Raw genomic sequence first — 17,847 nt, forward strand, 5'->3', positions numbered from 1 at the left:
TGCATCATGAGGATGTAGAGAAGGAGTGTTCAATTAAAGTCCAAAAGGTCTCTATGGTTTCCTTCCCTGCAAAGGTCCATATAATCATAACTCATGCTGGCAGGAGTCAATAAGGCTTGGAAATGAAATAACCAGTGTGCACTGGAGGAATATATATTGTAAATTGTAAGACTGGGAGCAGTAGTACTTTGTAAAAATAAGAAATAATCCTACATGCACTCTTAAAAATAAAGGTACCAATAGGGAACCTTTTTGCAATGATATTGTAGAACCACCATTTTTGGTTGCCCGAAGAACCTTTTCGAGAACAGTTCTTAAAAGAACAACAACAAAAAAAGAACATTTTAATAGTCTGAAGAACCTGTTTTCATTATAAAGAACCTTTTTGTCCTATGGAACGTTCTTTATATAACCATATAATTTTATTTTTAAGAGTGTAGTCAAAATGGTCTCCAAAACTACTGCTTTATCCAGTATAAACTTGAAAAGGTGCAAATGTGCATTTGGTACATTAAGGAGCCATTTCTAATGGGTAGATCAACTTGATTTTCAACAGAAAGTGGTTTTCATGGGCAATTTTGCACATAAATGTTTGTTTCAACTGCGGCCTACATATAGATCAAAACAAAAGATAAATTAGGCTGCACGAAAATCTTAAGTGTTATTTAATGCATATTTCGTGTGTATATGCATCAATGGGCAATGCATCCATCACAATAAAGACTATGAACAAAAGCGATTGTATCTCCATCCAGAAGGGGGTGCTATAGTCTTAGAAGTTTGAAAACAACCCCTGCTCAGACCTCACTCAAGTCCATCCTCCCATTTTCAATAAGCAGCATTAATGTGCTCTGAAAAGCTGCACATGTCTGAACTCTCCAGCTTTGAGCTTAAATTTGCCTAATTGCATGTAGTAGAGTTTTAATTTACATAAAAATGACTGGCTAATGCAGGCGTAGGAGATCAAGAGGCCAAACGTCATTGAGTTCTTTGCCAAGGCTCCATTGTGTGATGGCTTGGTCTCTGCCCTTACATGGACGAGATAAAGTCTTTTTCCCTGTGTATTCAGATCAGTTGCACTGTGGTGGGTTTGTCTGATCTGAGTCGACATGCAGCACCCCCTACAGGGGAGTTCACATCAATTACAGCCCTGCAACTGTACTCTACATTAGGACACACATTTCTGCTAGTATTTTCATATGTAACTAATCATTTAAATTTATATATTAATATGGAATTAGTTTTTTTAGTGGTCTTTCTGCTCTTTGTTGTGGTCTCTCTCTCACTTTCTGTCTATTTGCAGTGTGTCTGGAGGCGAGCTGTTCGACCGGATCGTGGAGAAAGGTTTCTACACGGAGAAAGATGCCAGTACGCTTATCAGACAAGTACTAGATGCTGTAAACTACCTCCACAGTATGGGAATCGTACACAGAGATCTAAAGGTGAACAAAACACACCCACATTCACAGTTCAGCTCTGGTTTGATATGTTTGATTTCAATATGAGTGTGTTTTCTCTTTTCAGCCAGAGAATCTGCTCTATTTCAACCCTCAAGATGGCTCAAAGATCATGATTAGTGATTTCGGTTTGTCTAAGATGGAGGGGACAGGTGATGTCATGTCCACAGCCTGCGGAACGCCGGGATACGTGGGTAAGAGTTTAGATATGAAAGAGAGATTCAGATGTTTATGATTTTTGTCTATTGTAGATGTGCATGTTCATATACTGTATTTACAAATGTGTATATTTTAGCTATTGAAGAGTGACTGCATGGTATGCCTGTGTCGGTTCATTTGTGTGTGGCCTGTATCTGCACTTGAAGCTTATTCTTATCTCATACTGACAGAACTGCCCCAGAGTCGCCTGGTTTTCCCCTGCGATTAGAGCGACTGCAACACTCTGAGCCAACATGGCTGTATGTGATGCTGCATGTGAAATAAACACAGCTGGACACAATATTCAGTTTAGAAAATATTGAATTAGAAAAGTAACTTTAAAATTATATGGTCAGAAATTTTGCTATTAAAATTGTTGTTACTTAATGCAATGTTAACAAATGAAACCTTATTGTAAAGCATTTACCATTAAACAAGCTTAAGAAACTCATTTTACTTATAAATGTAGTAACTGTAAAATCAAAATGAATAAGATCATGTAAGAGTCATGATTGAAATATCTCCTCTCGTAGGTCCATCACACACCATAACTAAACCATAATAAAGGCAGCAGGTTTGAGTCTCAGTAGTGTTGAGTTTCCTACATGCTTCTTCATGCATGTGTGTTTAAAGCAGTCTTTACGGGCAAGTTTCCATGGTAACTGTGTTTAAACGGCGCTGTGGCAGCTATAAAATGAGTCTTCAACCAGTTGCATCCTGGACCGGGGTCAGACGCTGCTGTGCGTGAGCTTTCTCCTCAATGGAAACACTAGAGCTGAATGAGAGCAGCACGCAGGCATGCATTCAGTGTGTTTGTATGAGTGTGTGTGTCTGGAATGCCCTCTTTTTGTCTTTAAATGGTAACAATCTCACACCAAGCCCTCCCAATCAAATTTAAGGATCATCTGCTGTCATCGTTTATTTTTGCTTCACCGTCTCTCTCATGCACACACATCTCTTTAGTAGACACTTCAGATGTGATGATGGGATTATATTGATCATAGCCTCAAATTAGCCCGTCTTGGAAAACTTCCATTCCTGCAGTCCTGAGACAGGAATAAACTGTTTAGTTTTTATAGGGAGATGAAAGCAGGTTTTGTTTGCACATACTCAATTAAACTGTAAAAGAAGCTCATATGACCTAATGCGGTATGTATGTGTTTGTGTACTTGTAGCCACGATACTTTCTAATTAGCATGACTAAAACTGAGCTGTAACTTTCACCATTCAGCATCACAAACTACTTTTTTTAATGAGTAGCAGATCAGTCACGGTTTTTCCTCATAGGAGGAAAAATAATAGCCACAGGACTAAATTAATAAAAAAATATATAATTGTGATTTTTAATCTCACAATTTAAACTTTTTGCCCCTCGCAATTCTTCTTTTTTCTAGCAATTCAGACTTTAGAATATTACATCAGAATTGAGGCCTCGTTTACACAGCCATAGATATGAATAGGTAGATTCCCTATTATTTAGATTGCGGACGCGTCTACATGCTTGGAGCAATCGAATGGGGAATCTACCTATACATCTATGGGTACAACAATGCACATGATGTTATTGTTTACACGGTCGTCAAGAGTACACAGAGCGAATGTGGGCAGCAACACCATCATTTTCAAAAGTCTCTGTTTTGGTCCATTTACACTGAAACGCAGCCCCAGAGTTTTCAAACTAAAACGAAAACGCTGGAGTAGTGTAAACGATAGGCGTAACCATAGCAAAAGTTATACTTTTTAAAACGAAAACGCACTAGTGTAAACAGGGCCTGAAAGATATTCACAAATTGCAAAATATATAATTTGCAGTTCTGAGAAGAAAAGACAGTTTTGAGATATGAAAAAATTTTTAATAAAAAGGTCACAAGCACATTTTTTAATACCATGGCAGAAGTAAAAGTTCAGAACTGCGAAATGTAAATACTTAATATTAATAAATTCATATTAATTATTTCTGTTCCTCAGTATGTTTTATTTTTTTTATTTTTTTTATTAAATTGGTATATTATTTTATCATTATGGGTTTGAGTTTGTTGTAGTCATCATAACGGAGATTTCATCCTTTCAATGATACAGTATCAGATATACAATATATAGCTGCTCAGTGTTTATGTATTTATTCTGAAGATCATTTAAAATCATTTAAATTAAACAGTTATTTGATTAGTACATTAGATATTATATTTAGTCACACAGTGGACTGAATCAGAGTTTTGATTTTATTCAGTGAAACATTTTAAACTGATTCACAGAAATGAATCAAACCTGCCAACTTAAGTGAAGTTTACCTACAGACTTACATACCAGAACACTGTCATATTCTTGAGTGGAATTTTTTAACTTAATGACAAAATAAAATATCAAATTCACAATGTTGCTCAATACCAGCTAAATAACAGTTAATGTATTATGAATATTTAATACATAACGCAACCCTAATTGAGATCCTTGTACTTTGTTTCAGATGTTTTTCTTTTTTTCTAATATATTGCCCTTGTAAATAGCTTCAGTGTAGCTAATTTTTTCAAGGATTAGCTTTGCTTTAGCTGAAGTGTTTTATGAATTATGCATCGCTTGTAGCCAAGCAAGCTACAGGTTAAAAGTGTCTTTCTCATCACTGCTACCTGTGTGTGTTTTTAAGAGCTGTTTTTGTAAAGGTCAAAAAACACAAAACACTACTCAAAGAAAAGTTCATGTTTCATTTCAAGGGCTTTTCGAAACGCAGCTTTCATGAGTAACAGACTAGTCCGGCACACACACACAATAGGCGACTCTAAGATAAGTTGAAGCTCTAAACCACAGAACCAAAGCTTTTGTTTCGTGAGTGACACAAAGCTTGTTTCCTGAAGGGAGGAAGTATAAGCCTAGAGGCAGAAAATGGAGGAAAAAAATAGAATAAATTTAGTAGGACTCAAGGTATATTGAGTGCCCTTCATGATTTCTATGGTTGGCAGCTTTGACAGACTCCTGCACTCATATATATAATATACAAACAAAAACATGTTCATGTCATTAATTTTATATAGTTGCAAGACTGTCGAAAAAGACAGAAACTCAGTGGCAGACAGAAGTGATATGATTTGTCTCAATCTGATCTGATCTGATTCTTTCTCTCTTCTTAGCTCCAGAAGTTCTCGCTCAAAAGCCATACAGTAAAGCTGTGGACTGCTGGTCTATCGGGGTCATTGCCTATATCCTGTGAGTACCCATAATGCCACACTCATCCTTTCATTTATAAGCTAAGGAATCCTTCAGCTTAGGTTTGAATGAATCTTTCAGAAGAAGAAAACGTTTGCACAGTGTCACTGGACCTCTGAGTAAATGACCTATCTCTCCAGATGAGCTACAGATGTGGTGCCCCACTTTACTCAGACTCCTTATATGGGCTTATTGTTGTGGTGCAGTTTTAGTGAGTTCATAAAACAGAAAAGAGAGAGTTTCACAAATATTTCAGATGTTGATAAATGGAAGTTTTCTGGACTTTCTCTGGCTCCTCAGCAGATGGGAACGCTTTCTTACCAATAAACACTGCGGCGTTAATATGGTACATGATAGTATGAGATGCTAATGCCATGGTACTGCCATGAATTTTTATATAACATGTTTTTTTTACTTTCAGGGCAGTGTGATTTGGCAAAAAAAAGTATTTTTTTTTTTTTTTATAAACAGTCGATTTAAATATTTATATTATATTACAAGGTTTTATATTAAAATAGTTATCTTTTTGTAGTTTTTCACTAAATGAACATAACAAATATTTAGATTCATTTTAAACAATATAACAATTGATAAACAACAGGATTTTCTCATAGTTTTCTCCATATTTCCCATATTATAGTACATACACTTTAATATCTAAAAAAACATGGTTGAAAAACAGCATTTATCCAAACTATATATATATATATATATATATATATATATATATATATATATATATATATATATATATATATATATATATTTTTTTTTTTTTTTTTTTTTTTTTTTAGGAAAACATTTTATTTATATAAAAAAAAATACCAGGTGGACATTATGAACATTTTTGAATGATGATTCGCTTCCGGAATCAAAGTTTTGAATCAATTCATTTGGAACAGACAGTTTGAACTGATTCAGGAAGAAGAATCAAACTTCCTGGCTCTAACCGAAAGAGTCTTTAGAAATGTAATATTATGACATTTCTTAATATAATTTTTCCAGCAAAATGATTGTAATCATTACTATTAAATAGCCTATAAATGGAATATTCCTCACACTAAAAGTACCTTGTCCCAAAAACAAATCATTGCGATACCACTGTGATATTTTCCTTTCACCTTCTTTTCCTCCCTCTGTATGTTTTCTTCTATTTCTTAGTGTGGGAATGTTCATTAGGATACTGAGAGTGTGTCATAAAAGCTGTACATTTCACATGAGCTGTAGCCATCTGTGTTTCTCTGTCTGTGAATTAGCATTTTACTGAGTGGAGACAAATCAACATAAAAACAAGTGCCTCATCACCTTCTCATATCTTAGTCTGCTGCAGTTCTCTGTGTACATCTGAGTCAATAGTGTTTTGTTTTGGTCTTTGGATCCCGGCTGCTCTGGGGCGACTCCTGCGCCAACACAAACACTTACACTGTCTGTCAACAAACTGCTGAAGCTGTCCTTCCCATCACTCCCACTCACAGCTGTCCTGATCCCAAATATTCACGTGTTTATGGTTGAGTTTGTTTACTTTTGTACAGGTTAATGTTAACTTACTTAATTATGAAATTTAGAATTAATTTTTAACTCCCATAATGTAATATATGTGATTTAAAAAAAAATAGTTCATCCAAAAATGAAAATTTACTAAAAATGTACTCTCCCCATCACACCAAACAAGAAGAAGATTATTTTTTTTTTTTTTTTTTTTTTTTTCATGGAAACAGATTTGGAGAAATTTAGCATCACATCACTTGCTTACCAGTGGATCCTCTGCAGTGAATGGGTGCCATCAGGATGAGAGTCCAAAGAGCTGATAAAAACATCACAATACTCCACAAGTAATCCACACCACTCCAGTCCATCAAATAACATCTTGTGAAGTGAAAAGCTGCATGTTTGTAAGAAATAAATCCATCAAGACATTTTAACTTCAAACTTTCAGCTAAAATACAAATCCTCTAGCCATAATACTGCTTTCTCCTGATCTCACCTGAATCAGGGAGAAATGTGCACATATCAAGCATCGTTTACAATCGAAAACAGTACTTAATAAATATATCAGTGGATTTTGATGTGAGAAGACAACAGAGGATGGACTTTTTAACTGGAAGAAGCATTATGGAATGGATTAAGGAAGTGATGGTTAAAAGTTAAAATGTCTTAATGATAGATTTCTTTCTTACAAAAACAGCCTTTCGCATCACATGACATTAATTGATGGACTGGAGTCATGTTTTGTATTACTGGGATGTTTTTATCAGCTGTCTTTTACATTTTTTCAGGAACCATTCTTTAAACAAGAAGAAAAAAATGTAAGGCAGGACTTTATCCATTAGTAATTGATTGGATCATGAAAAGTGAAAAGTGGTCTCTATATGACGAAGTGCTGGATGGGAGATATATCTATATCTATGTATATATATATATGTATATATATATATATATATATATATATATATATATATATATATATATATATAATATATATATATATTTAAATGAAAGCAAATTCAGAATATTAATAAGCATAAAAGTATATAAATAATACTACAATAACGGTTTACTGACAAGGGCCTCTGCCCACCTCTTCCTCGGAGCCAGCTGTCCGCTAGAGCTTGGAGTCAGATCTCATGGATGGTTGGCCTCCTCTCAGGTGTGATTATTGCAGTGACAACCGGCCGAAACCATAGCTAATTCTCTTAGAATCTGATTAGCTAACCCAACGAGAAGAGAGAAAAACACAAAGCTAATGGGGTCGAAATCAGGCAGAAAATTACCATCCCTTTCTCCCCCACTGCCTCCGTTCCCCATGAGGAAAGGTATTTTAATGGCTTTGATGATGGGAGGAGAAAAACATTCCAAGAGATGTGTTGAGGAAATTAGATTTATGTTGATCAGGTTTAATCAGCTGTCTTTCTTTTCAGATTTCCAGCCCATGGGGTTTATTTACGCTTATTTACGAAGCGTACTGTTTACTGTTGAATTAAGGTGTGAGCTGACGTGTTTTTAGAGGATTACAGTGATAATCTAAACTCTAAAGGGATCATTCACTCACAAGTGAAAATCTGGCGTTATTTATTCAGGACTAATCTCCAATATGACAAAATAAGTACTTAAAAGTAGTCCTTATGATTACTGCATTATATTACTAGTGTTTTGAAGCTATATTGTACAAGTCATGTGGACAACTTTTGTAAAGCTTTCATTTTTGACATTTGGGAGCTTGACAAAGTGGATTCCATTTTCGTTATATGGAAAAGAGCAACAAGTACATTCCTCATAAACAGAGGAAAAAAAGGCATGACAAAATATCATTTTTTCAGGTGAACTGTCCCTTTAAATATAAGTAGCATTGAAGAACTACTGATGTTACATATATAAGGTTGTGGGTTCAATTCCACACGTACTTGCTTACATATTTCCACACTTTAAATGAGCTGGAAGTATGGAAATGATACAATAAACTTTTGTTTTCTTACAGATTGTGTGGTTACCCTCCCTTTTATGATGAGAATGACTCCAAACTCTTTGAGCAGATCCTGAAAGCGGACTATGAGTTCGATGCACCATACTGGGATGATATATCTGATTCAGGTAAATTCACTCTGGGAAGTGTAGAAAAGAAGCACATGGTGCTAATGGTCTGGTTTATAGGTGTTTAATCTATAACACACTCACTTACTCATCTATCAGTAACTGCACATGCTGCCAGTGAGAGAGGGAAAATGTTTCACAGGAAACTCTGAGCGCCGTCTCTGGCATTCAGTAAACACCACGGGCATTAGCTCTATGAAATCCTTCCAACCTACAAATCAGGGAACTGTGAATGAATCCAAATACTGTTGTCAGTCTTTCCACTGATAAACCCAAACTCTCAGTTTTATCTCAGCAACAGGATGAATGTGGCATAGTCGAGGTTCACAGTGTAGAACGCAAATATGATGCCTTGAAATGTCAATGTAGTTTAATGGTTCTAAGCTACTCAACATGTATGTTTTGTATTTTTTAATGTTTAACTTTTATATTTAATGTACAGCAAAAGACTTCATCAGTTGTTTGATGGAAAAGGACCCAACAAAGCGATACACATGTGAACAGTCCCTTCGACATCCCTGGTAAGTCAGTACTGTCCTGATAACTAATAACAATAAATAATAATAAACAGTTCTTCTTACAAATAATATAGTACATTAGTTGAGCTGTAGGTGATGTTGTTTAAATAATACATTTAATAAAGATCCTTTTTTGAAAGCAACAAGTAAGTCTCTGCATATCATTGTTCTTTATGATTTACTTTTATTTTGTTGGACTGTCTTTCAGGTCCTCAAAGACACTTAAACTGTACCAGAACAATTTAACTGTGACCTCATAAATCGCATGAAGAGACTAAATTATTAGTGCAGCGTTTCATTGGTATTAGATTGAAATGGTGTCTGCGTCAGCCGGGGATTGCGTGTACATTCTGAGAATCAGGCTGAATTCGGTCTCTCTATTATCATGCACCATGATCTCTCTCAAGGGCAGGAGGAAAGCTACTGAATAAACTCTAGCCAATTAAGACACTGCGCCTAATCTCACATTATGTATTCCAAAGCGCTAATCGACAATTAGCACATCCTCTACAGGCACCTTTAACAAGCCTTTACCAAACACTGGAGTCTGAAAAACTGGAGAACAGAGCAGAAGTATTGAAAACCATAGGGAATTGACACACTTTGGAGAAAATCAAAGTGCTTTTTAAGAGGAGAGGATGAAGTGAAGAGGTGAAGAAAGGTGCAAAGTTTTGACTTTGTCGTTTTGCTTTTCAGGATCGCAGGAGACACTGCACTCTGCAAGAACATCCATGAGTCTGTCAGTCGACAGATGCGCAAAAACTTTGCAAAAAGCAAATGGAGAGTGAGTAGAAGTGACATTGTGAATAAGGCCAGCAACCTTATACAAGTAGAGTCAAATTTTGAAACACAAAATCTAGCTTGTGTCTCTAATCTAGAATTGTTGTCTCTCCACATATCAGCAAGCCTTCAATGCCACGGCCGTGGTTCGCCACATGAGGAGACTGCAGTTGGGCAGTAGCATGGGGAGCAGCATGGACCAATCAAACAATGCCAACCAGAACCGTATACTGAACGCCAACCAGACTCCAAACCTACCGCCGAACAACACTGCGGCACTTACCCAAAACCACAAACCTGCTCCCAACGCAAACGCCGTTCTCATTAACGATGTGGCCACAGGAACCACCTCTATACCACGCAAAGACTGTAAGTATTAGTCATATATCATGTTAATCAACATGAATATTGCAATAATTTGAATGCACTTTTAAAAATGATTTTATTTAAAATTTCCTTAAACTGTAGGCCAATTTTAGACCCGCTCCTGTCAAGAATTGGGAGTATAAGAGTGCTGTATGTATAATGGCAAAAAAATGGGCTGTTTATTTCATTTTTGCATTTAAGTTCATTTGATATGCCTGTTTTAGTGAATAATTTTAATCACTTGTTCACATCCAGTGTTTAGTATTATTTTTCGATTACTACACATTTTTTTTTTTTTTTTAAGTAATTTGCTATGTGCTTTATTTTTTGATCAGTTTTTGTTTTTAAATATTACTGGTATTTAGGTTATATTATATTATATATTTATTGTTATTATTATTATTATTATTATTATTATTTCAGTTTAGTTTTAGTTTAGTTTATTTCCAGTAATTTTAGTGCTTCAATTTGCAAAAGCAATTTTTAATTTTTGTTGAAGTTTTTCCTCTAATATTTATATTTTATTTTATTTTATTTCAGCTTCATTTTATTTAGCAAAAATGTTTTGAATAGTTTTATTTTAAGTTTAGTTAACTACATTGACCCTGTACATGTCAAAACTCAAAAATGTTGAATGCTATGTTTTGCTTAAAAGGAGAAATGTTGTACAAAATGTGGAAAAATGATTATTTACAGCTATACTACGTTTCAGTTTTGTGGTAAAACACCCACGTTTTTCAAACTAAGTTTTAACATATTTATCTTATCACGCTTCATCAATGACTGTCAAAATGATGACTCTTCTAGCTTTTCAAAAAATGAAAAAAAATTTTTTTAAGCCATTTAAAACCAAATATAATAAATATTCAGATGTACAATAGCATCTAGAATAGCTGAAAAATGTTAAATTAGATATATTTTCTGCTATAATCCCCTAACCCTAGTTCTAACTTAAATGCATAAATGCACTTACCAATGAATTTGCATTTGTAGGTACTGCCCCTCCCCACACTTCCTGTTCCCTGGCATCAGCTGCTTCCTCCTCTGCCTCAGGGGCGGAGCCCTGCAGGCCACTCCCTCCCTCAGTTGCGTCGGTGAGCACAGTGCTAACTGGGACCAAGTGACGCCAGGTTCTGCGGGGAGAGAGCTGGGAGGCCACTGCCCTGTGAGCCCCGCCCCTCAGCCCGCTCCCCGCCCTGCCGTCCAATAAGGCAGAGGACTGACCCATCACCATAGCAACCACCGAGAGGCTCAAAACACTGCGTGCACCTAACGCACTCCTGCCATTTAACCTCCAGGCCACTAGAGGGTGCGATGCATGCAGCAGCAGGAGACGGATATTTCCAGCAGAAGGCTTCCATTTTGAGAAGTGAATTTGTGCGGCTGGACAGAACTGTGATGTCTTTGCTATGAATGTGCTAAGAACCTCGCCAGCCATGAAAAAAAAAAAAAAAAACGAATGAATAGCGCAGAGGTTTAGTTGCGAAAGCGTTTGCATGATCGTGTCCGCCCTTATAGGAGGACAGCGCCAATGTCAAATGATTCTTCTTACTATATCGTAACATGTCTAGCTCTTCCCTCTTTCCCTTTTTTCCCTGTTTACTTTCTCTATCTACTCACGATTTATTGTATTTCTCGTTAGCTACCATTTTGATCTTTCGGGGTTTTCCACTGATGTGTCACACTGACCTGCAGAAGTGCTTTTAATAATCACGTTAGACTGTTCTGCGACATTTTTCGAGTCGAGACTTCTGTTTGCACATTTATATGAGAGAACAGGTAGCGCAATTGCTAGTGTTTTACGAGATGGGAGATTACCGACTTGCGACCTCGCCGTCGGGTTTTAGCATCGGGAAGTTCAAGATATCTGTTAAAACATGCAATATGTTTGATTGTTATCTTACCTTACTGGACTTTTTTTTAAAAAAGCAGAGAGAAAAACAGCTTGATCCTGTTACTCTCTGCTACAAACGTGACTTTAAATTCACACAGACAGTCAGTGTTAGTTATTGATTATAGTATAACTGTTAATACGCAACACAAATCTCCCGAAAAGCCATGGCAGCGTCTTTCTACGCCCAGTGTACGAGTTCTCAGGGAATTCCGCAGCTGCACTGGGCAACATAGTGATGGTATCTTTAGTAAAACCTCCATGGTTTGAGATTGTCTCATTCAGCTGGAATAATGTCAACAATTAGGATGATGGACAGCTGTTTAACTCTCACAACGACTGTATGACAATTTGACCATGCGGGAAAACTGATATGTTATGCTACGTTCACGCCGTTTCGGAATTAGCCAACCGTGATTACAAACTCCTGATAAAGAGCAAAAGTCAGGTTCTGGAAGTAAATCCCATCAGTTTTCTCAATTGGAGATTTGATTTTTAACCATAACTTATAAGCCTTTAATCACCTACTGTGAGCTACGAGGTTGTTTATCGATGGTATATGATTTTTCTATATGTATCAATAGCATTATTTCAAAGTTTTTTAATGATAATGTTCAACAGTGGGAGTCCTAGTGAAAAACTACATTACACACTAAAACTACACTCCCATGAACCACTAATCCTAATGACTGATGTAATCTCCCTACACTTTCAAACTACTTAAATATTTGTGTGTATATATGCACATATTTTGCAATATACACAATCATACACATCTTTAAATCAATATTTTTATATTTGATGTTTTAAATTTTTTGTTCGCATTGCTTCATGGGATCGTAGTTATTTTTAGTTTTTTTTTATCGTAAAAAAAACTTTTTGCTTCAAATCAAAGTTTATAACGTTGTGAGTTACCTCGTCTCCGGTTGGTTTGGTTAATGACTTATAACTTTTAAACGGGGATAATGAATGGAAAGAATACTTCCGGATCCAAGGCTGCTGATAAACTGGGTGGCCACTATTGCACTCTATTACACATTGGAAACAAGTTAAGGGCGAGACTGACCGTTTTATTCAACCAATGGCAGACGGAGGAGTGTTTAGGACACCTGTTACTATTTCTGCAACATTTTGTGATGCTAGTGGCATAGAAACTTCACTTTAAAGGCAGCTTTGTATATATACTGCTAAATATTTCTATTTGATATGTCATTTTATTATAGCCAGCATATCATGGTGTGCTTTCTTCGCTCTTCCTGATTTTGCAAAAAAAGTGGCTATTTAATGTGGCGGTTAAGTATTTTGCAGTAAAGTCATCATTATGCATTTTCATGTTGCGGAATTCTGACTCAACGCGAATGCAGCATAACTTTCAGTGACTGTAAACATCTTTCCAGTACGACTCAAAGTGTCTGAATTTCTAGCATTGGTTTAAGGGCTAAGTTAAGATTTTTACACTTCCTTATTGATGGGTGACTGGTCTTCTGTCCCCGAACGGCTCTGCTTATTATGTCCTGTCGGGTTTTTAAAATGACTGATGTCTTCTTTGCCCTTTATGGTTTGTTAATATCACAGGAGGGAACCTTGTCTACGGACAAGATTTAAGAGTGTGTGACATTTTCCAAAGTGTCATCAAATATCTTCATATATTTCCCATTAGTTTCATTCTGAATGTTTGTTTCGGTGTGGGCTGTGCTTTACCGTGAGGGGTTTGAGCTAATGGGTTTATTTTTCAGTCAGGTCATGCATGCACCATTTTGTCTTCATTTTCACACTCGAGAGGAGTTCATAATCTCACAACGGAGATGTGCTGCAAAGCATTTCACGAAACTGGGGCGATGTTATGATTTTGTATGTCACGAAAGCTGTTTTCTTTGAGAGTGAACCATACTGCACATTTCTGTTTCATTCAGAGCCATTTATGCTGTACGTATGAGGTGTCTGATAAGTAACAGTTGTTTAAATGAATGTTGAGCTCTTTTGATAGTATCTGTGGCATAATGTTGATTACCACAGGAAATCATTTCAATTAGTCTCTTAGTTTGCAAGAATAAAAGTCAACTGTATAGAAAGGCATAAAAAGGGTTTGAAGGCACTAGAGGGTTTTCTTAAAGCACCTCTATTAATTTTTCTGTACACCAGTTAATCACCTAGTTAACAGTGGGACGACTGTCCTAGACTTGTAGTTTGATGTTATCTACAATTTGGTGTAGAAACAATTTTTACTCAGAAATTGCTAGTAAATTTCACAGTAAATTGTAAAGAAATGGCAAATAACGCATTGAATTAAAATGTTGAAGTAGAAAGCCTAAAATTATTATTTTATCTTTTTTGTAATACGTATTCCAGTAATCTAAAAAAAAAAATTAAATACAATTGCAGTGTTAACATTTACTTCATTGCCATTTCTTGCCCCTGTAGACTTTCATTGTAAGTGCATTACTATAAATGTCATTTTTGCTTCTTTTTATAAACTGAAGGACAACTAGAGATGATTTTCTGTGGTAACAGGGCTTAACATTTTTGGCTTCAGTGTTCATGTAGTCTGTGTTTGTAAGTGTCACTTTCTTCTGTATGTATTTATGGGTGTAAAATGCAGGAAATTTGTCCAATATGCTGGTCTTGAATTTTTTAAACCCTCATTTAGGATGTGCAGAAAAAGTATAAACCAAAATATGGGGTTGTTTTGAACGAAGATCAATAAACCTATATATAGTTAACTGGCACTGCAAGCCAAACATAAATGTATTTTAAATCTAACAATTAAATCTATGAACTAGCTATAGTAATGAAATTCAGTAAATACATGCACACATGTGCCATGACTCACACACAAACACACCCTGATCAATCAGTGAGTGCAGTGAAGGTCAGACAGGAGTGATGTTTCAGTTCACTTCGATTACAGCTTCACTGCGGTCTGTCTGTGTCCAGAGCAAATCACTCTGTGTCCAAAGGCTTTGTAAATAGACTGTGGTTGTGACGTGTCTGTCATGTTGTCCCTGAGGAGATGTTAGTGTGTCCGTTGCGTGTCTCATCTCGTTCTCTAAACACTGCCTTTCTCTGCAGTTATTAGCCACACTTGACTGTAATACACACAGATGTATATTCACAAACCTGTCTCTCGTTCAATGTCGTACGTTCCGAGAAAATCACGTTTCTATTGTACAAACTTCCCACGCGCAACATGGTGAATATTTAACGTCCTTCCCTGGACTAATTGTTTCCGGATGTTTTCTCTTTTTTTTTTTTTCTTTTTTTTACCAACTCAGGCGTCACTTTTGCCTCTTACGATGAAAAAGCTGTGACTGACAAGTGTCTGTGCTACCCAGTGACTGTGCAGTTTTAAACTTCTTTGCAAATTAAGAAAGAAAAAACCTTGCAACTGCATTGAATGATTTTATAAAGAACTGCGAGCATGTTAAATGCGCTTTCCGATTCAACTGATTGTTTGTGTATTTTCAAAAGTCCTCACCATGTAACTATATGTATGAAGAAATATGTCTATATCTATATGAATATATATTTAAAAAAAATGTAACTCTGATAATGCAGGCCTTGTGATCTCTGCATCTCTGACACAACCTGTCCGAAATAAAAGTTGCCCAGTGAAATGTGAATTATATACTCATATGCATGTGACAATGATGATCATATTTTGGGAGTGGCATACGAATACTAACTTTACTGTGACGTGATCTTCTGTTGACATGGAGCTTGTATATCCAATGCCTTTGACAATCATCTGCACATATCAGAGTTTATATTCCATGCTGTAAAGCAATGGGAAATGACTGATTGTTTTTTTCCTTTCTTTTTCTTTCCTTTTTCCTTAAATAAATCCTGAATGACCATGATTTGTATTTTATGGCTTGATAAGGATCTTAGTATCTCTCTGACCCCATTAAGCTTTTGAACGCTGTGTTTTCTGCTGTTGGTTTGGATTCAGTGTAAGTGGTCTTTCATTAGCAGCCAGTGGAGCTGGGTGATGCCTGCTGTTACGGACTCAAAACAGACTGGAAAGAGAGCATGTGAAACCCATCCAGCCATGCGTGACCGCGTACGACCCCAGGCATCTGTGCGAGGGTCTGGCCAGCATGTTATAGACATTAGCCGTGTCAAGGAGGCGACGGTGAAAATGCAGCTTGCTTGCCAAGTTACTCGATATTCAAAAAGTACAGGTTGTCTGCCGGCTTAGTAGACATTATACACACACATAGCCTACATATACATACACACACACACACACACACGCATATATATATATATATATACACACACACACACACACATATATATATATATATAGTATAATAAGACTGTGTGTATATATAGTGTTGTATATTAAGAAACAATTATAATGAATTGCAACATTTAAACTACCAAATACCACGTAAACTTCACTATGTGTTAGGAATATTGAGAGAGAAAAAAACATTCACCTTTGCAGTTCCCCTTACAACTGATTCACAGTTACAACTGGACCTTATACAATAATGACTAATATAGGCTATACTGTATACACACACACTCATTAACAGCTCTGAACGATTCACTGACTGAGCAAGTTTGATTCAAACTGCTACTTGTGAGTCACTTTGACCAACTATTTAAAAAAGAACCGGTTCAAAAGAGTCATTTGTTTGAGAATCAAGTATCAGGGCTCTGCTGTGGAACCTAAACAGGAACTTTATGAGATGTCTGACAAAATGACATGTGGATGCATACATTTTTTTTATTTTTATTTTTTTTAAAGATTACTGCCAATGGCAACTAGATTAGTCAATATAATGAAATAAAAGCAATATATAGTTAACATTTAGTTTAAAAAAATCTGACCCCTTGATACACTAAATTGCTGGATAGTGTGTGTATTTCTGTTTCTATTCATCTTATGATTTATGAAATATTGAGTTTTCCCTCATTTTCTTTTTTTTTAATTTTCAGTGTTTCTGCAGGTTTTTGGAAGGTAAACTTACATTTAAGAGGACAGTGTTTTCAAAATACACTGCAAAAAATGATTTTCTGAATATTTTTGTCTTGTTTTCTATACATTCTTGAATCAAGATGCATTTACTTTTTTTGCTTAAAACATGAAAAATATCTGCCAGCTAAGTAAGAAAAATAATCTTAATTCAAATGCAAAACAACATTATTTTTCTTGGCCACGATATTTTTCTTGTTTTGATATTCAACTGTCTTCTCCAGACTATACAACTGTCCTTCAATATGGAATTATGTGAAAAGCTAAATCATTGTTACTTTTAATTTTATGCATTTAGCAGATGCTTTCATTCATCTACAATGCCATGTTTATTAGACAACTAGATTAGGAAGCAAGCTAGAGAAAAGAGAGAAATGCAAAGAAGAAAAAGTTTCTCTTTCATATTTTTCTCTCCACTCACCATCACCAGATGCATTCAAACCCTTAATGCTGCACTATATGTTGTTCTGCAGACCTGACCATGCAGGAACCCACTTTCATTTTACACGCCGACATCCGAAACATCTTAAAATAGACGCTGATATTTCCCCGGAGGACAGCACACATTGTTTTTCCCCTCATACTGCCGCAGGGAGCAGCAGAGTTTCCCTGTCATTATCCTCTTAAAAGAAATGACTTCTAACTGCATCGCCTCGAGAGCCAGTGTCAGTGTGCTCTGCAACATGAGACCCGCTCTCTATCCAACCTAACAGTGGGAAATTATGAGTCATGCTAATGTTATAGTTTGCGAAACCACAAAAATCTTCATCTTTTTGTTTGAACCATGCTGAAGGGCATTTCAGCAGATGCTGGGGGTACAAATGAAAAAACTTTCCCAGAATAGTGGCACACATAACAGAAAAC

General features: G+C 36.1%; 3 protein-coding genes across 3 annotated transcripts in view; 1 reads left to right on the plus strand and 2 right to left on the minus strand.

Moving 5' to 3' along the window:
- The window catches only part of LOC109074574 (calcium/calmodulin-dependent protein kinase type 1D-like), a 59,289-nt gene extending 43,436 nt beyond the window's left edge, over positions 1–15,853 (plus strand). Inside the window, exons 4-11 of the mRNA XM_042721703.1 lie at positions 1,304–1,442; positions 1,525–1,651; positions 4,781–4,856; positions 8,332–8,444; positions 8,887–8,965; positions 9,659–9,746; positions 9,865–10,111; positions 11,102–15,853. Coding sequence (XP_042577637.1) covers positions 1,304–1,442; positions 1,525–1,651; positions 4,781–4,856; positions 8,332–8,444; positions 8,887–8,965; positions 9,659–9,746; positions 9,865–10,111; positions 11,102–11,232 — 1,000 coding nt within the window. The 3' untranslated portion in view covers positions 11,233–15,853. The remainder of the gene's footprint in view (positions 1–1,303; positions 1,443–1,524; positions 1,652–4,780; positions 4,857–8,331; positions 8,445–8,886; positions 8,966–9,658; positions 9,747–9,864; positions 10,112–11,101) is intronic.
- The window catches only part of nudt5 (nudix (nucleoside diphosphate linked moiety X)-type motif 5), a 72,900-nt gene that overhangs the window by 54,638 nt on the left and 415 nt on the right, over positions 1–17,847 (minus strand). The gene's annotated exons all lie outside the window — the stretch shown is intronic.
- Positions 1–17,847, minus strand: part of ccdc3a (coiled-coil domain containing 3a) — a 59,198-nt gene that overhangs the window by 32,943 nt on the left and 8,408 nt on the right. The window lies entirely within an intron of this gene.

This window comes from Cyprinus carpio, chromosome B4, assembly GCF_018340385.1.
Source record: "Cyprinus carpio isolate SPL01 chromosome B4, ASM1834038v1, whole genome shotgun sequence".
Classification (NCBI taxonomy): Eukaryota; Metazoa; Chordata; class Actinopteri; order Cypriniformes; family Cyprinidae; genus Cyprinus; species Cyprinus carpio.